The following is a 17,695-nucleotide window of genomic DNA, read 5'->3' as shown; positions in this document are numbered from 1 at the left end:
GATAATTCAAGCGATGTCGACCGAGAAGAAGGAAAACGCGACGATGGCGCATGTGGCGGTTTGTGCAGGGCCATGGATGTTGTTGTTGTACCAACGAGCCTTCGTAGGTCTATCATGTGTCGTTGGCGTACAACCTGATCATGAACAAAGCCACGTCGCGGACGTGGTGGACGCGCATCACGGACAATCTCATTCTCGGTGCTCTGCCGCTCCGCGATCGAGGGCATCTCGCACAGGTCGCTCACGCGTGTTGGTATCAATAGTCGCGCTAATACTGCATGGTATAGCTTAAAGAGGAGGAACGTGTGGCCGCTGTTGTGACGATGAACCAGCCGTACGAACTCCAGCCGTCGATCCTCGGAATTCCAGTCTCTCCAGGTAACTTGCATGCCATTCGCACAGTCGCCTTGATGAAAGTGTGGTGATAGATGACTGGCACGACGCGGGGATTGCCCAATGTTTCGGGCACACGCAGGACTTTTCACCACCGACACTTGCAACGCTCATCGAGTATGCCCTTATACATACCTGGACCGCCTTTTGCTGACGCAAAGTGCTGCAGATGCGTCGAGTTCACCAAGCAGCACATTGACCAAGGAGACACAGTGTACGTCCACTGCAAAGCAGGCCGAGGGCGGAGCACAATCGTTGTGGCAGCGTACCTCATGCAAGCGAACGGATGGCCTGTCGACGAAGCACTCGCATTCATCAAAGCCAAAAGGCCGCACATAGCCTTGCAAAAGCCACTACTCCACGAATACAGCAAGCACCTTGCAGCCCAACATACCGACGTCAGCAAGGTCTAATCAACGCAATGTGGATGCTCCATGTGAGTCGCACGGCTTCGTCTGTTTTTCGCAGCTCGACATGACGGTCACTTGGCGGCACTCGCAGACATTCATCAGCTTCCTCGGTTGCACACTCGCAATATGAAGGAGATGCCTGTGGATATTTTCTAGCACTGTGTGTACGCGCCGATGTCGAGGTCTTTCTGCCCATCCAACCGTCACGACGGAACGCCGCGGAGTACCGAGTTCGATCGACCCTCGTCCGAGACAATTCAAGCCGCCGACAGCGTTTGCGCACCAAGCATTCCTTGGGAGGAGAAAAATCGTTTCTAGAGCGAGGTTGGATCTTGCGGTTGTTTTTACAGGGTGTCAGTGCTTGACCTGCACTAACATCCCTTGCCGAATGAGCCCCTCGACGTCGGTGCGGCGTAGAAAGTGCGTCGTGTTGGTGTGCAGCTGGACTGGTCCGTTTTCCGTGTAGATTTCACCGCAGTCCTTGATCACGCGTACTTGAATGTACAGGTCCTTGGGAGGCTGCAAGTCCTGTGCGCGACGACGGGATTCAATCTCGTGCAGGATTTGGAATGCCATGGACGACGTACAGCAGATAGATCTATCTTGAAAGCCGACATGTAGTTGCTCAGCCCTTGGTCGTAGTTGTGGAAAAACTGCATCTCGCGAGCACACAGCCTATATCAATCAAATTACTACCCATGCGTGACCACGCTGCAGACGTACGCGGGGGCCAGGTTGTCCGGCACGACACTGCCAGTTTGCCACCGCAGCTCTTTGATCTTGTTCACGCGATGATTGCTACACGTACACGCACTGTTGATACGAGTTGCTGCACATGACGAACGCGAGAGGTACATGTAAGCAAGCGCAGCACGTTTGTTGCGCAAGAGGCACTGATGGGTAACCACAAGTCCACAGTGCTGTGATGGATGGTTCTCAATCCCATCTTCGAACATCCTACATTACTTTGGATGAGTATTCCCTTCCATCGACATCATGTATGCACAGAACGTACTCGATCTTGTCTGAAATTTGTCGGTGGAACACTCCGATTTCGTCGGCCAATTGACGCATGCTCTCCTCCTACAGCAATTCTGATTTCCCGAGTGCATACCCGCGCCCATAAGCTATACGTTGTACGGGGGTAGCCATTCGCTGCGTCCAAGTTCCTTGACGAGCTCCTTTGCTTTCGCGCACAGCGTCGTCATGGTGTTCCTGCCAGACCAAAACAACGATGATAAACGACCATTTCATCCAATCAAAAGCGCCCATAGGTGGCTCATTGCCTGAAATTTATCCAATCCGTCTATATTGCACCTCTACATGGATGCAGTCCATTGACCAATCAAATAGAAATTTGGAGAATGTTTTGCCCAATCCGGACACAGATCAAGGCATGCCGAGCCGCGCAGTCAAGCAGTCCCGAATGACCGTCATGCCTCCGAATTCGAGCCTTGCCGCTCCAGCCTTGGCGCCGGTGAAGGTCCTGTACCTGATCTCGTTCCTCGATCTTTTCTCCGTGTCGTTGATTGTGCCATCGCTGCCGTCCTATGTCAAGTCACTTGGTGGAGGTACACCCGTTTCACTAGAGACATCGATTCATCACGTCTGTAGATGCTGTCTCGATTGGGTACATCTCCTCGCTCTACGGCGCGATCCAAATGGTCAGTGCACCGCTCGCGGGCGTTCTGAGCGACATCTTCGACCGGCGCTTGGTGTTGTTGATCGGGATCGCTGGCTCGGCTGTCGGTTACGTCATCCTTGGGTTCTCCATGACTCTGTCGATGGTTGTGTTTTCCCGTGTACCTTGTGGTGTCTTCAAGCACACGTTAAGCACTGTACGGCTGGCAGTGGCAGACCAAACATCCACGAAGACCAGGTGCGCCTCGTCTTCGCTCTGCACCAACACACGTGACGCGTCCATGTCCAGGGCAGATGCGTTGGGCAAGATTAACGCGTACTCAAGCTTTGGTTTCATCTTTGGCCCGCTCGTGGGCGGTATCCTCGGTGCATATTCCAATGGGTTTAACTACACGGCGCTCCTCACGGCGGCAGTGTTTATTGTCAACTATGCACTCGTATTTCTGTACGTCCCTCCAGCCAAGCCGATGGTCGTTGCCTCTCGGGAAATCCAATGCGATGATCCCACGGACATCGATCCCATGCTTCTCGACGCAGACCGCGACGCGCCTCCAGTCGCCCATAACATTTCGTCGATTGCTGTGGCCGTCGTCGACAAGCTCAGCGACTACAAAGACATTCTGAAGCTATCTCCCATTGCTCGAAGTCTCCTCAGTGTGCGGCTGCTCATGGCCGCGTCAGCTATCCTTTTCCGGTACACAACACGAGCATTTTCATGTTGTGTCACTTGGTGGACTCGGCTTGTTCGGCGCTCTTGCATACTCGCTTTCTGCTTGACATTCTGAAGCAAGTCTGACGTCACTTACCTTCTGGAAGGAGTCATTTCATGCTGTTGCTCGAAGAAAAATACGGCGCGTCCTCGACCACTCGCGGGTACATTTTGAGCTACATGGGTGGCCTGGCTGCGTCCAGCGGTCTCGTCGTCGGTCGGCTCGTCAACTTGTACGTTTGTCTTGATGTGCATTATCGATACGAATGATCATGGCACCATGTGGCAGAGTCCAGTCGGAGACTTTGCTCGTTCAAGGTGCCAGTATTGTGTACGTGTTGTCATTTCTCGGTATTGCCATGGCTACGTCGCTGCCCATGGTCCTCGCTCTTCAAGCGCCGCAAGTCATTGCAATCAGGTGATAAGTCGGCATCCACGACCTCCACGGCGATGGCTCAACTCACCACGGATGTTTATATGGGCTAGTGTCTTGCGCGCATGTTCAGTATCGCTCCAAACGTCGGCGGTTGCCCCAGAGTCCCTCGGGGGTATCATGGGCGTGTCCGATTCTCTCACGGTGAAGGGATCCTCAACACGAAACGTGGATTCTAACCAGGATTACGCTGTAGGCGCTCGCTCGCACCGCGGGGCCTTGTAAGTCATCGACCCTCTTTAAAAGTCGACCATGTGAGTTCACACATGACTGCGTAGTGTTATCTGGGTATTTGTACGTGATCTCGTCAGCCGGTCCTGCATATGGAGCCACCGCGCTCGCGTTGGCAAGCTGTGTATTGTTTTACGCCACGATGGTCCGCACCCCACACCACACCATCCCGTCGGTGGGACAACACCACCTCGAGTGACGAGCCAAACAACATTGTTCGTTCACCTTAACGTGATCTTTACGGGGAAATACGATATTACACAAACTGGAATTGGCTGGGAGTTCTCTATTGGAGCTGCTGTTTGTTGCCTAGCTGGCAGCAGCCAAGGCAATACTGGGAAAGTAGTAGGCGGTCCCTGGGCAATTCTACGTGTATTGAGCAATGAGGCTGTGCTGTGGGAAAATGCTTTAGCTGTGTAATACCTGTTCTCCATCCAACCACACCATGCCTTCGCGCAGCAGGATATTCAATGCCAACATACTACGATTTGCGTCCCACCCAAGCTTCTCGGCCAAGGTAGCGACAGTAATAACTCCTTTCGTCTCCTGGGCGAGAAGGAGGATGGACGAGTGGTCTTGGTTGAGTTCCACTGGCACCGTGACAATCTGCAAGGGAAAAGTGATGGGTAAATGCCATGACAGTCACCCGTACCATCGTTTTGGACCCAAGTTCGATGACGTTGAATCCTTCACCGAGAACTTTAAGTTTCTTCACCGATCGCTTGATGTCGTCGTCGGAAATCTTTTGCATTAATGGCCCCCGTCGCTGGTCCAACAATCCAAGCAAATCCTGGATCGCAATCAACCCGCCGTTCTTGTTGCGAGTCAAGATGCATACTTCAATGATCTGCACAGCCAACTCGTAGTAAAAGTCACCCATGTCGAGCAGCTCAGACCAAAAGCCTTTCTTCGACGCGAGAGGGTCGACCCCGATCTTGGCGCACATGACCTGGAACCGCTTCCGAAACTCGGGGTCTTTCTTGATCTGGGATTTGTACTTGACAGCAAACGTTTGCAGATTCGTCTTGAACACCTCGAGCTGTTCCTGCACATGAGCGAGATGGCTTTGCGTCAGCTGAGCTCCCGCCTCCTCGTAAGCCTTTTTCTGCTCCTGCTTCCACTTTACGGCCCCAATTCCCATCTTGCCGCGCCTCATCCTTGTCAGCGGCAGTGCTTTTTCTTGACGCCGAGATTTTGCCTACTTCATCCAATCAGAGCAAACATTTCATATTCTTCGCATTTTATCCAATCACAGGTCGGATGTTAATCAATTCGTGACAAAAACGAAACAAAATAGATATGGAATATCGATAAAGACAATATCCATTGGTTCGATTTTTTCTCGAAGAAAAGCCCTTCCGAAATTCGAACATCCGTGTATGAATGGATTTTTGTCGTCGAGAACTATGCGCAGGAAAACGTATTCTAGTAGAGTTTAAGAGTGCCTGGACAGTGTACAGTCCAAGCAATCGAGAATGCGTCTACTTGAGTACAATGGATGCAACAGCGCAAGAATTTGATACCAAAATCTAACTGTTCACACCACCCAGTTCGTTACACCTGTACTATCGCAGAAAAACAATTTCGAGCTGAAATTCCCAAAATATTGTGCGAATTTTCTTAAAGTTGTTGCGAAGTTTGTTTCGTCCACAGTAGTTGGTATTTCCCACCGTTGATTGGACAATTCCTGAATTAAAAGTGTGACGTCATTTATCTACCACACTCGATACCCTTGTATAATAATATTGATGTTCCGAATTCTTTTGATGAATGACCTGTAGAATACTATATCCGTCGAAACTTGATGACTTGAGCATGACGTGGCGAATTGTCAAATAAAAAAGCGCAGTTTCACTACCAAAGCTGAATTAGATTTGGAATTTGTATACTGTCCCCTGGCGGCCTCCTTCATTTTCTGTTTGGCAGTGAACACCCACGACGAAGATGTTCTTCCTGGACTGGTTCTACGGCATCCTGGGCTTCCTTGGTATGTACCGCCCCATGATGCTGGCGTGGCTGAATGCACTTGATTGCGTTTAATGCGCATGTCACTCAATGACGCGGTTTTGCCATGTCTGAATAGGCCTCCACCACAAGAACGCCAAGATTCTGTTTTTGGGCTTGGACAACGCCGGGAAAACCACCTTGTTGCACATGCTCAAAGACGACCGTGTCGCTGTGCACGAACCAACTTTGCACCCTAGTACGTGTCACATCTTTACAGGTGGCGCACGCAGTTGTCTGACGTCCGCCTGCATAGATTCTGAAGAATTGATCATTGGCAAGCTTCGCCTTCGCACATTCGACTTGGGCGGTCACGAAACCGCACGCAAGCTGTGGCGCGATTACTTTGCCACTGTCGACGGCGTCGTCTTCTTGGTCGATGCGTTGGACCGTGACCGCTTCCCCGAATCCAAGCGTGAATTGGACACATTACTCGGATGTGACGAACTCGCCAACGTGCCGTTCCTCGTGTTGGGTAACAAGATTGATATCCCCCGCGCGGCTTCGGAAGACGAACTCCGAGCTGCGTTGGGCTTGTATGAAACGTACGGCAAGGAAGCTCGCGGCGACCGAGAAGCCAACATTCGTCCCATTGAATTGTACATGTGCTCCGTGGTGCGGCGAATGGGGTATGCAGATGGCTTCCGCTGGATGGCTCAATTCCTATAAACTCACCATGTCGCCGATCCCGCTTCGGTGAAGATTTGCAATGAACAGTCCGCACCAGCCCCGAAGTGGATTTGTGGATAGTGTGTCTAATTTCCTAACAACGATGCATGCAGCTTGATGTCGCGCATGCGGCGCTTGCTGCGGCGACATGACCATTGCGGCCCACTGAACCTCTGGCGAGCCGTCGTACAATGGTTCCAACACGCTCTTCGAGTCGAGACTCATCCTGACCGCAAGATTCTCATGGCGTGTCCGCCGTCGCCGTCGGCGACCCGTCCACGGCACACAATTCAATCCGAGCGCGATTCGGGTGCTTTGACGAAGTGGACGTCGGCCGCGCCGACGAACTGGGCTGTTGGTGCCACGATTCCATCCCTTTTCTCATCCCACAAATATGCAAGATCGAGTGGTATGTCCTTCGGTGTCGATTTCGAGAGCGTGTGGTCAACACGCACCAACGGTGCGGTGGCAGCGGGAGCAATGCGCTGTCTCCATCGAAGAGTGTCCCACGCGGGGCATGTCCCCATTCAAATTGTCGGCGTCCATGCCCACCGCGACGCGGCGATCGGGGCATTGCGAGCACGGGGAGTCGTGTGGCGCGAGCGAGGTCACCCCACTCCCTCGAGGCTGCTCCCGACACTTGTATAAATAGCCATCCCGAAAACGGACGTTCTCCCCAGCACAAACCAAGTGCCAGTCGGTGCACGGCGCAGATCGCGGCAAGTGTCCCCAGTTAAATTTAGCCATGATGCGTGCAGATCCATGACAAGCAGATGCCATGATGGCGCGTTTCTGCAAGTGCGGACGGTGCTGCTTCCTCATTCCTGGAACCGAGACTTCGTGCAAATGTGGTTTCTTCGGGTGTTGACGAGCGTCATGGTTGCGGTGGTCGTGCGCGGCCACTCGTGGATCGGTACGACGGTCTCCCATCTTCCCGACAAAGCTCATGCCCCGACGTCGTAGAGTGCTCCAACTACTTGATCGAATCCGACGCAGACAAGCACTACTACAACCCAACCAAGTGCACTGGGTTTCCTCGGTGCGCCGCAGCTCGTACGGCTCGTTACATTCCCCGGCGCTGTGCGTCACGTCAGTTGTAGGCGGTGACGTGTTTGGGAACGAAGGGTCGCTGACGTACCAGCAAACAACAACGTCGTGCCAGTGCAATCGCAACGCGGCCAATGCGTATACGGCGTCGACGCCCAAGGCCAAATACACGCCAGGACAGCGCGTGTGCCTCGCCTACCCCGCCAAGAACCACGTCGCTGCGCCGTGCACGAACGAGTACATTCCGGACTCGGGCATGCGCATCTACCGGTCCAAGAAGGATGAGACGTCCGACCCCGCACTCTTCGAGTGGCCGCACGAGTACACTCACCTGAACGGCGCGCATGTGAACGGCGTCATCGACTACAAGGGGTTCCAAAACTGTCCCAAGTTTTGTGAAAACAAGGACAAGGCGCTGTGCACGGTGTGCTTTGACCTGGAGCATGATTTAGCCGACGGCGCGTACACGTTCCACTGGGAATGGTCGTTTAACCCTGGCCAGGATCGGTATGTGAGCTGTTGGGAAGTCGACGTCGGCGAAGCACGGAATCGTAACAACTCGCCGTCCGTCGTGCCCAAGCCCCCAGTGTCCCCCACAGCTTCCCCTCCCTCCAACAACCGCAACGACGTCGAGCTCGAGTGCGACGAGTAGAGATCTAGTCTCTACATGCCATGGATGAATGTCGTTGCGCGCATCGTTTGTTTTTCCTTTGTCACGGACAAGCTGTACATGTCGTCACTCCCCCTTGGAGCACGTCGTCGCTCGATGGTGGTCCCTCGTCGATGGAGCTAGCCAAGCCATTGTTTTTTGGATACGGAGCTCACGCACGATGACTAGCACAATCCATGGCCGAGTCGATTGGTATAATACTTTATGGTGTTGCTGTGGCATGTGGTGGGGCCCAAGGGCCATATCACGAGGACCCGCCGACCCACGGGTGCTGCATAATTTGATCTAACGTGAGGCGTCGGCGGGGGTCTTGTACAACAAGCAGTCCATTCAGCAGGTCGCGCACGGACGGCGAGACTTGAGTCATTCCCCACGAGTCGAGCATTTCGTTCATGCGGCCCGTGGCAATCATCTGAAAGCGCGGGTCCATGTCGTCTGGCCGCTCGAACGGCGGGGCACCGGTGATCATAATGAACAGCATCACGCCCATCGACCAAATGTCGGCGGCGAACCCGTTGAACGGGACTTGGTTTCGGTATATCTTATCCATCGCATGAATCATGCATGCCGACAACACACACACACAAGATAAAGGGCATGCCGTACCTCTGGCGGCATGTAAAAGATCTTGCCCACGGCCCCGGACGGCGGCAGCGCGTACGTCATGCCATTCGCGTCAACTGGGATACCCACGCACAGCCCAAAGTCGATTATCTAGGCCGTCGACAGACGAAATTGAAACATGTAAATGGAGGTGGCAGACATGCGTACCTTGGACGTGTTGCCGTCGAGGAGGACATTCTCGAGAGACATGTCGCGGTGGCAAATGTACCGACTCTGAAGGTACGCGACGCCGCGAAGGACCTGGCCAAACCAATGCCGGCACTCGTCTTCGTCCATGGCGCCGCCCGTTTCGACAAGGGAAAAGAGTTCACCACCGCGACAGAACGGCAGCACAGCGTAGATAAACTCGGGGTCGTGCAAGCATTCCACCTAGAAAGCGAGTCAGGTCACGTCGGGCTGCATGTGGAATGGGGATGCACCAAAGTGAGAACGTGTGGATGGCCTGGAGTGGACAAGTATTGCTGCGTCGCGAGCTCGACGAGTGGGTTTTCCTGCAAATTGCCCTGCTCGATGATGGCTTTACTCATGACCTTGATGGCAACTTCGACATTGGTGCGGACGAACGTGCCGTTCCCATTGGGATGCACACGAAGCTGGACGGCGTGCTTCACTTTGCCGTAGATACACTTGCGCAGCGTTCGCACAAACTCGTAGACGTGGCCAGACCCAGAGAATAAACATGGCAACACACCGACGCCCATGATGTGGCAGTGGCGCAGCTCCGCGTTCATGAAATGGACTTCCTGTGGGATGCACGACTGGAGCCCATGCGCGTAGTCGTGATTGTCGCTGCCTGTGCGGAATACGGCATCTGTGGGTTCAACGCGAATGCCAAGCGCCTGCAACTGCTCGGCCAACTCACTCATCGCCAACGTTGTCTGTCCTTGCACGTAGGCGGCAATGTCGAAAGCCACAGGATATGTATGCTCGTGCCAGGGCGGTTGCGTCATTTGAGTGCCACCCCCCCCTACCTACCGCCACATGTCAGGGGTTTCAAACGAATATTCAATATGCACCCAAAAGCTTACGAATTATATGTATTATTCGGGTAGAAAGAAATACGATATTTGGCGCATGATGTCATTCAATCCATTTTATACTCTCACATGGTGGTAGGACCCCCCCACCAAGAAACCCGACCTTGGGTAGCAAACTGTGCAGGAGGGGGCAATCCTGCGTTGGCAGCAAGTGGATGCACCGTATCCGGGCTCTACCAAACATGTCTATCTGCGCAAGAGTCGTCACAACGAGGGCTTGCCGTGGACGCCCACCACGAGGAACGTCCGTCTCGAAAGGCAAACCCATCCATGCATCCGTCTCTGAAGTACAAAACCATTGCCATTCTCCGTCTTCATAGTACACGTGTGGTCGATATCACACAACCGAGATGTTGGCCGCACCGGAATCGTCGCGACCGCTGCGTACCATACAACAGCGGCGGCCAGGCTTGTAGTATACGATATGGATGGGCACAGGTGGTGGGTCAGGAATTCTGTGTGACTTCGTGTACTTGTGCGACGCACAGACGATTCGTATTGTACTTCTCAAACGGATCAACGCTGTACAGGAGGAACAGAAAAACGGACGCAATCGACTGCTGCATGCACTTGTGCTGGTGGGCACTGCTCGTATCCAAGTGCCCGTGGGAATCGTGACGTGAGGGCACGTTCAGCTCACTGGAAGCCCACAACGTAACGAAGGCAGTCGCACTCGTCGACTTGAAAACCACGGGGCTCTGCAGTGCAGCTGTGAGATGAATATTGGGTCCCCTCCATCATGTGCCAGGCCCGATCGGCTCGCGCATTCAGTGGCCCACGAGTGGAAACCGAGCGTACGTGGTGCGCTTGCATGGTACACTGACGGCTCGCTGGACGGACTTGTCCACCCACCGACTGACAAGCAACCATGTGACCTCTCACCGGCAACCGTTTGGTCAACGACGCCACCTTTGAAACGTGGCGCGCGCCTCTGACTCAACTCCACGACGTTTGCCAGCTCAGCGACCAGTGTGGTAACCATACCTCGACGATTGCGTTCGTGCGGCCAGGAGTCCATGGAACGCGTGGTCTCGACGCGCTCATCCGACGTACCGAGCAACCTGTCCAAGAACTCCGCTCAGGACATGCCGCCAGCTGACCGACTCGATTTTGTGCTTGTTCAGCATATGCATCCACCAACTGGACATCCATGTGGTAACACAGCATGGCCCGAGTGACGCGGCCACTTTCCGTTGGTGCCCCAAGGGAAGAAATATGGCGACAGTTGTGCCAATTGTAGGCAACGTCCATCATGGCGGGCGTCTGGGAAAGAATGCGATTGCGGCCATTCGTGACTGCTTCATCGTGCCATCATGGTTGAGGATTGTGTACGTTGTGACGTTTCAAGTATGGCTTTATGACGAATTTCTGCCGCGCGTTGAGATCGAATGCGACATCGAAGATGCCCCTCACGACCGCGTGCATGTCGCAGTACGATAAATTGAGCTTGCGCAGGAACCCACCGACCTCGATCACCGACGACACTGCCGTTCCCACGTTCGTTGTCGATCGTAACAAAACGATCCAAGCGCTCAACGACGCTGGGCTCCCCACCACGCGGCCCTAAGACATCTATCCCCTTGAAGTCATGTCGCACCTCCGTCGGCGATGCCCAACTTGAGAGTTCGACTCCCTGCGCTCACCCAAAGTCGATGAGAACCCGTCATGCGATGAACCGAGGACCGCGCGATGCGCCTGAAAAGTTTTACGCTGGCTGGAGACTTGTACGGCCGGTTCAAGAACCCTGCGAAAGCGTACTTCTACCCCTACTTCTCGATGGCGACGAAAATTGGCACGGTCATGCGATAACGGGGACGTTTGCGTGTTAAGCAAGCGGCGGTGGTGCAGCCGCCAGAGCATGATGCGGCCTACATGTTTGAGTTTGTTGTGGTCTGCCTTTTCTTGCCTTCGTCAACCCCCTCCATCGTCGGCCACCTCATCATGTAGCAACTATCAATTCCGTGTAGGCAGCGTCCCGACAAAGTCGTCACGTTGGCCGCTTTTGCATGCACGATTGGAAGTGGCGCTGTCCCCCGTCCCAACCCGTCAAGGGGATATTGTCGTCGGGGATGTCGACGCACTCGAACAACGAGAACAAATCCTTTTCATTTGCTTCTGCCATGCGTGATTCCGGACCACCGGCAGTGGCTCCACACTCCACGGAATGGAGTGTTGAAGCAAGTCAAACTCGGAACTTCTGGACGTAAAGATGGGCATGCATACCCAACGCCGAAGGGCACCTTCCTGACACAGTCGCTTGTATGCTGGCCATAGTTTGAAAGGCGTTGAATGTTTGGATGCTCCAGCATTCCCCCATTCGCGCGGCGATGGCTGCGAAGCGTCCCTGAAGGAGTACTCCCTCGTCCACCACCGATGGACACGCATGTGGACCTCAGCGTGGTCGACATCGTGTAGACACACCGCTGTCCATTGAGGTTTGCATGAAATACTGCTAAAAGTAGGCGTTGGTTGAGACTTAACTCAGCCACATCTGGTCCTTTACTCGTCCTCGACTGCATACGACAAGAGCGCCGCCTGCTTTTCGTCTTCGAGTGCTTTGTGGACGTACTGGTCGTCAGTGCTTGGGTACATGGTCGGGTCGTTGGCAGTTTTTTGTTTCTTGGACGGCTGGATGTGGTAGCCTTCGGGGTACTGGAATGGCGCCGGGGCGGTCGAAATGTTGCGGCTTTTGAGCATGGCAACAACAGCGTCGGCGTCGGCGCGCTGGGCCGCTTGCTTTGCGACAGGGTTCGGATCGTCCATGGCCCACTTGATGCTCAAAATTTCGTCTCCTTCCAGCGCCTGGTTTGCCATGGCTTCCTTGGCAAACTCGGCCGACGTCCGATGTCGGTACCGAACAAACGCGACGGAGAGGCGGTGCACGATGTTGACGTTCTCGACTTCGCCCCATTCGGCAAATGCACTCATGATCACGTCTTCAGTCATGCTCTTGCCCTTGAGCCCACCCACGTACAGCGTTCGTGAGTTTCGCATAAAGTTGCCTGTGATGCACGCCGGTCAGTGATTGAATTCACCACCAGCGCCTTCTCATCCTACCTGTGCCGCTCATGTCGTCGCGGTCTGTCGCGTGGCGCTCCCGGCCAAAGCAGTCGTGCAGCATGCCGAGACGTAACTCATCGGCCATGGTCGGGAGCCGGTGAAAGTAGTTGCAAGTGGCGCCACGGGCACATCCCCCGCGGGCAAAGTGAAGACAAAAGAACTTGTTCGCCTTCCCGATTTTGTCGGCTTTCGTGTGGCCGGCGTCGGTTTCGAGGCAGCATCGGTGCTCGGCTGGGTCCTTCTCCTTTGTGTGGTCCCAATGGTCTCCAATGTACTTGTCGTACCAAATGTTGTACTCGTTCGCGCCTTCCATGCGAGTGTTCCGGTTCGGCATCGCGTCGACTTGTTTCCGCGCCGGTCGTGCAAGGTACTTGGTGTTTAGATCTTCGTACTTGTTCGAGTTGTCGTGGCCCGCTTGCCCGCGACCAAACCACCCCGTCGAGTGCGGCGCAGCGCCCATTTCCTTCGGGCGTTCCCACTGCGTTTCCTGTGTCTCAATGTGATAGTAGTAAATCTTGTTCGTCGAAGGATCCAATGCTTCGCGCCACTTGCTGTCTTCGTTCGATTTGCTGTACACGAGCGCATCGGGAGCTTGGACTTTCGGTGCACGACACCGAAGACACCGCGGTCGACGAGCATAGTTCTCGTGCTTGCATTCAGCACAGAACCAGTTCTTCTCGTACACCGTGTACGCCGCTCCCACTTCACCGAGGACGCCGACGGCTGTCAGTTTGCGGGGAAGACTCTCATCCAAGTTCGTCGTCGGGGTCATTTTGGACGCCATCCTTGCGCACCAGAGGATATGCGAAGGCTCGAAACTTAGTTCCGGATAAAACTGCTGTTATCCGATACGAAATTCATTTAAAATACATTTGCACAGGAGAATATAAAAATCCGACGGATTAGTTTCCTTTTCCATGAGAACGACTGTTTCAATTCTATTACTCGAAGTACGAATTTGAATATTGTTAACGTGAATCCCGGGCTTTTTAAATGTCGTTCATTTGACGGAATTTGCGAGCCAATCATGGGCTTGCATTAGCAATTGCTTGCAGCCACCATGATGGAACAGGACCTCGACGGCATCGGCTTGTCGGCCGATGCACTGGCGGCGCTGAGAGAGTTCGCTCTGGAGCGAGGCATCACAGTCGATGATGACGACGATTCGTTTGATATCCGCAAGGAAGTCCAATCCGCACTCGAGGAGGAGAAGGGACCAAACGAGGACAAATTCTCGTACAAGTTTGGCGCCGACATCGCCATCCATCTGAATGGGCTCCGTCGAGACATTGGCCAGACGCTCAACAGCACTGGGCTAACGCTGTGGCGTGCTGGCGATTTCTTGTCGGACTTTATGTACAAAAATCGCCAATTGTTTGCAGGCAAGCGAACGCTCGAGGTAATTTTCAGCGTCGTCGTTCGATCTCGTTTGTGAATTGCATATTGACCCCTTGTCTAGCTCGGGAGTGGACTCGGTCTTTGCGGCATCTTGGCGTGGCATTTAGGTGCCCATGTCTTGATCACGGTAAATTGATCAGCTCATCGTTCCATAGGCATTGACGACTCGATAGGACGGCGACGACGAGTCGATGGTGCTGCTGGAGGAAAACTGTAAACTGAATGGTCTGGACACTGACGAATGCTGCAAGAAGCTTCTTTGGGGAGAAGATCTGACCCCAGAGACCCAAGGCACGTTCGACGTTCTCATCGGTGCCGACATCATCTACGAAAAGGACTACGTTGGCCCGTTGTTTGCCACTGCCAGCCACTTCCTCGCGCGCTCTTCCGACGCCAACATTTTCTACTTGGCCTACACCAAGCGCAACGTATCGATCGACTACGTCTTGACCTGTGCGTCGAACGCCGGCTTCTCTTGGATAGCCCCGACGACGGACGAAGGCATTTACGAATTTACTCTGACAAGGCAGTAGATGTCGATATTGAGCACTTCTCGTTCGACGCAATGTTCATGTCCGCATGCGTGTTTGCGTGGGTCGTTCATAGGCTGCCGCGCGGGACCATTGCCTTCGGCACAGCCATATCTAGCTCTGAAGAAGTCTCGTCGGCAGTTCCCAGTGATAAAATCCAACAAAGTGACGTACTGTCGAAAGGGGCGGTGCACAGAATATTGGCCAAGCCACTGAGGCCAGGCACTGGGCTCACGAACTCCACTTGGCGTCGTCAAAGAGGGCGGGATGCAGACGCTGAAGATGTCGATATAGAGAACTTCCCGTTCGACGCAATGTGTGACAAAATCACTGTTCTATTTCGCAATGAAATCCCAAAAACCGCGAATTGTGTTACAACAACGAAAACATTGAACCAATCATGGCATGTTTTTTCGCCCGTTTCGACGACCAAAGTGGTCGAGAAAGATCGTGACCTTGGCATTTCGACATCTCGATCCATGCGGTGGTGGTTTGTGGCAGTAGGTGGCGCGATTGCCGTCGGGTGGACCGCAGCAAAAGAGCCCAACGCAAAAGGCCACTGCACTGCCATACTCGTCGGCGCCAAGGTGGGTACAACACCATTGCTCTTCCGACTAATCGTTTGCAGGCGTCCGCACATGGCACGCCGATGACGACGCACAGCAATGACTGCCCATTTTGCGACTTCCGCTTGGTAAAGATTCCGCCGCAGACGCACCCTGCCGGCAGTGAGCGCAACGTGTACTTATTCGCGTCGCAGTACCCTCGCCACGGTACCTCTGGCCTCTCGCGGAGTGAACCATCACACACAATGTAGTTGGACCATCGCGCGGCCCTTCCTACGATCCATCGTCTGTTGACCGCCGCTTTTTCAACTGGACGGACACTCCTTCGATTGCCCAAATCCCTCAAGTTCCTGCGACATACGGGTACCTTGAAGGCGTGTACCCGATCATGAACGACCACCACGTTGCCTTGGGTGAAAGTACGTGCGCAGCCAAGTTCGTGTCGAAGCCTGTGTCTGGCGGAGGCCTCGCACGCCTTGACATTGTCGAGTTGGGTCGCGTGGCCCTGGAGCGGTCGGCTACTGCACGCGCCGCCGTCATGCTCATGGGAGAGCTTGCCGAAACATTCGGCTACTACGGATCATTCTGGGACACAGCGGCAGCGTTTGAAAACTCGGGCGAAGCGTTGACGGTGACCGACCCCAATGAAGCGTGGATGGTGCACATATTGCCCGACGACACGGGGGCGTCGGCGATTTGGGTGGCCCAGCGCATCCCAGACGACCACATCACTGCAGTGGCCAACCGCTTCGTGATCCGCCGAGTCGACTTCAGCGATACAGACAACTTTATGTGGTCGGCAAACATGCTTGGCATTGCGAAGCACCACGGATTCTGGGATGGCACGACCGCGTTTGACTTTACAAGCGCGTACGCTGGCCCCCCAGACATTACGCTGTCGTCGACACTTCGAGTCGGCCGCGTCCTGAGTCTGGCAAACCGCCACGTCGACTTCAACGCGTTCTCGGACCCCACAGGCACTTCCGTTCCGTTTTCGGTTGCCGTCGACAACGTGCTGACCGCGCAGGACATCATGCGCGTCCAGAGAGATCACTATGAAGGAACGAATGCCGACTTGACGAAAGGCCCGGCGGCAGGACCGTACGGAGACCCGAATCGATACGGTGCACCTTCCGCTCACGCTGCGAGTTGCTCACACAAGCCGTAGAGGTCGCGGACGACGATGTGCTCGACGGCCATTTTGAACGAGCCATCGGGAATTACGAAGCTTCGTACACGTTTGTGTCGGTGCTGGACGCGACGCATGGCCACAATGATCACATCTGGTGGGGATTGCCATCGCATGTGGACACTGGAGGAGGGGAAATGTGCCTAACTCACACGCAGGTTCGGCCCTTATTCCCCAGACTCCACCATGTACACGCCCGTGTACGTCCTGTCGGAGCATGTCCCCATGCCGCTACGCCATGGGTCGCTGCGCGAGTTTGACATGTCGTCGGCGTATTGGATCAATGCCCTCGTCGGAAACTATGCGTCCAAGTGGTACGCATTTGCGCACCCAGTGGTGGCCGCCGCCCAAATTCACACGGAGACGAATGCAATTGCCCGTACGCAGATCCACCGAGGTGGTCGACGTGTTGTTGCTGATGCATGCTCGCGTAGGGCAACAAGTGGTGCATGCCCAAGCAAACGCGATCGCGGCAAGTGGAAACTCGAGGCTGCTCGTGGCGTTGTTGACGAATGCGTCCGCAGCGTTTGCGAAGACCAGCCATGCCGACTCGACGGCGCTCTTTACGACGCTCATGACTCGCTTCCACGACGGTGTCATTGTTTCCAACTTGACGGACGAGTATTTGGTCGCAACGTCCATGTCGATGCCTCGGTGGTGGCTCCAACTCGTCGGGTTCTACCCCTCGACGAGCCCGCCGCCCGATTCTGTCGGGCGGGTTTGGACATTCTCTCCCCATTCGACTCCATTGCCTGTGTTGATTGCTGCGTGCACTGGTCTCGTGGGGTATTTCGTTGGGCGACAAACGCGGCATGCCAACTATCTCGAGATCCACTAAAGCTCCATCACACGAACATATTCACGAATCGACATTGGCAAGGCAAACATCATGGAGGATCGTCGACTCGGTGGTCGTGGCTCGATGCTGAGCAGTCGATGTAATTTGGCAGGATGCCGCTTCATTGATCGCATTCCGGAGCTAGCCACGGTGAATGCACATGCCGTACGATGGCACAACCTCGAGAATCATCAGGGCTAGTTTGTACCTTTGACGTGTGGACTCAAGAGTTGGAGGCAGCTGACG

The 17,695-nt window shown here is 54.4% G+C and overlaps 10 protein-coding genes across 10 annotated transcripts; 6 read left to right on the top strand and 4 right to left on the bottom strand.

Moving 5' to 3' along the window:
- Window positions 1–10: 10 nt before the first annotated feature.
- Window positions 11–892, top strand: H310_07367 (hypothetical protein). Its single transcript, XM_008872754.1, has 5 exons — window positions 11–58; window positions 108–236; window positions 288–378; window positions 429–510; window positions 563–892. Exons 1-5 carry the CDS (start codon window positions 14–16, stop codon window positions 804–806), a joined length of 591 nt encoding a protein of 196 aa, XP_008870976.1. The 5' UTR covers window positions 11–13; the 3' UTR covers window positions 807–892.
- Window positions 893–1,082: 190 nt separating this feature from the next.
- H310_07366 (hypothetical protein) lies at window positions 1,083–2,030 on the bottom strand. Its single transcript, XM_008872753.1, has 6 exons — window positions 1,937–2,030; window positions 1,819–1,886; window positions 1,659–1,760; window positions 1,527–1,601; window positions 1,391–1,478; window positions 1,083–1,331 (listed from the first exon to the last, which is right to left on the bottom strand). Exons 1-6 carry the CDS (start codon window positions 2,009–2,011, stop codon window positions 1,158–1,160), a joined length of 582 nt encoding a protein of 193 aa, XP_008870975.1. The 5' UTR covers window positions 2,012–2,030; the 3' UTR covers window positions 1,083–1,157.
- Window positions 2,031–2,206: 176 nt separating this feature from the next.
- On the top strand, window positions 2,207–4,099 carry H310_07365 (hypothetical protein). The gene is made up of 8 exons (XM_008872752.1): window positions 2,207–2,374; window positions 2,418–2,682; window positions 2,734–3,138; window positions 3,261–3,386; window positions 3,443–3,571; window positions 3,640–3,730; window positions 3,783–3,807; window positions 3,865–4,099. The coding sequence occupies exons 1-8, from the start codon at window positions 2,230–2,232 to the stop codon at window positions 4,014–4,016; spliced, it is 1,338 nt and encodes a 445-aa protein (XP_008870974.1). The 5' UTR covers window positions 2,207–2,229; the 3' UTR covers window positions 4,017–4,099.
- On the bottom strand, window positions 4,014–5,008 carry H310_07364 (hypothetical protein). Its single transcript, XM_008872751.1, has 3 exons — window positions 4,470–5,008; window positions 4,241–4,423; window positions 4,014–4,183 (listed from the first exon to the last, which is right to left on the bottom strand). The coding sequence occupies exons 1-3, from the start codon at window positions 4,971–4,973 to the stop codon at window positions 4,127–4,129; spliced, it is 744 nt and encodes a 247-aa protein (XP_008870973.1). The 5' UTR covers window positions 4,974–5,008; the 3' UTR covers window positions 4,014–4,126.
- Window positions 5,009–5,666: 658 nt separating this feature from the next.
- Window positions 5,667–7,128, top strand: H310_07363 (hypothetical protein). Its single transcript, XM_008872750.1, has 3 exons — window positions 5,667–5,804; window positions 5,901–6,020; window positions 6,078–7,128. The coding sequence occupies exons 1-3, from the start codon at window positions 5,762–5,764 to the stop codon at window positions 6,488–6,490; spliced, it is 576 nt and encodes a 191-aa protein (XP_008870972.1). The 5' UTR covers window positions 5,667–5,761; the 3' UTR covers window positions 6,491–7,128.
- Window positions 7,129–7,218: 90 nt separating this feature from the next.
- On the top strand, window positions 7,219–8,264 carry H310_07362 (hypothetical protein). The gene is made up of 3 exons (XM_008872749.1): window positions 7,219–7,403; window positions 7,454–7,543; window positions 7,591–8,264. The coding sequence occupies exons 1-3, from the start codon at window positions 7,253–7,255 to the stop codon at window positions 8,187–8,189; spliced, it is 840 nt and encodes a 279-aa protein (XP_008870971.1). The 5' UTR covers window positions 7,219–7,252; the 3' UTR covers window positions 8,190–8,264.
- Window positions 8,265–8,343: 79 nt separating this feature from the next.
- H310_07361 (CAMK protein kinase) lies at window positions 8,344–9,745 on the bottom strand. The gene is made up of 4 exons (XM_008872748.1): window positions 9,251–9,745; window positions 8,979–9,200; window positions 8,814–8,921; window positions 8,344–8,748 (listed from the first exon to the last, which is right to left on the bottom strand). The coding sequence occupies exons 1-4, from the start codon at window positions 9,695–9,697 to the stop codon at window positions 8,452–8,454; spliced, it is 1,074 nt and encodes a 357-aa protein (XP_008870970.1). The 5' UTR covers window positions 9,698–9,745; the 3' UTR covers window positions 8,344–8,451.
- A 2,486-nt stretch (window positions 9,746–12,231) lies between these two features.
- Window positions 12,232–13,739, bottom strand: H310_07360 (hypothetical protein). Its single transcript, XM_008872747.1, has 2 exons — window positions 12,926–13,739; window positions 12,232–12,870 (listed from the first exon to the last, which is right to left on the bottom strand). The coding sequence occupies exons 1-2, from the start codon at window positions 13,710–13,712 to the stop codon at window positions 12,368–12,370; spliced, it is 1,290 nt and encodes a 429-aa protein (XP_008870969.1). The 5' UTR covers window positions 13,713–13,739; the 3' UTR covers window positions 12,232–12,367.
- A 233-nt stretch (window positions 13,740–13,972) lies between these two features.
- Window positions 13,973–15,054, top strand: H310_07359 (hypothetical protein). Its single transcript, XM_008872746.1, has 3 exons — window positions 13,973–14,327; window positions 14,388–14,453; window positions 14,500–15,054. The coding sequence occupies exons 1-3, from the start codon at window positions 13,989–13,991 to the stop codon at window positions 14,857–14,859; spliced, it is 765 nt and encodes a 254-aa protein (XP_008870968.1). The 5' UTR covers window positions 13,973–13,988; the 3' UTR covers window positions 14,860–15,054.
- A 252-nt stretch (window positions 15,055–15,306) lies between these two features.
- Window positions 15,307–17,492, top strand: H310_07358 (hypothetical protein). The gene is made up of 6 exons (XM_008872745.1): window positions 15,307–15,443; window positions 15,485–15,629; window positions 15,674–16,546; window positions 16,591–16,708; window positions 16,770–16,990; window positions 17,046–17,492. Exons 1-6 carry the CDS (start codon window positions 15,336–15,338, stop codon window positions 17,447–17,449), a joined length of 1,869 nt encoding a protein of 622 aa, XP_008870967.1. The 5' UTR covers window positions 15,307–15,335; the 3' UTR covers window positions 17,450–17,492.
- Window positions 17,493–17,695: the final 203 nt, after the last annotated feature.

This window comes from Aphanomyces invadans (genome assembly GCF_000520115.1).
Source record: "Aphanomyces invadans strain NJM9701 unplaced genomic scaffold supercont1.13, whole genome shotgun sequence".
Classification (NCBI taxonomy): Eukaryota; Oomycota; class Saprolegniomycetes; order Saprolegniales; family Verrucalvaceae; genus Aphanomyces; species Aphanomyces invadans.
Note: the sequence above shows the minus strand (reverse complement) of the source record. Positions and strands in the feature narration are given on the sequence as shown.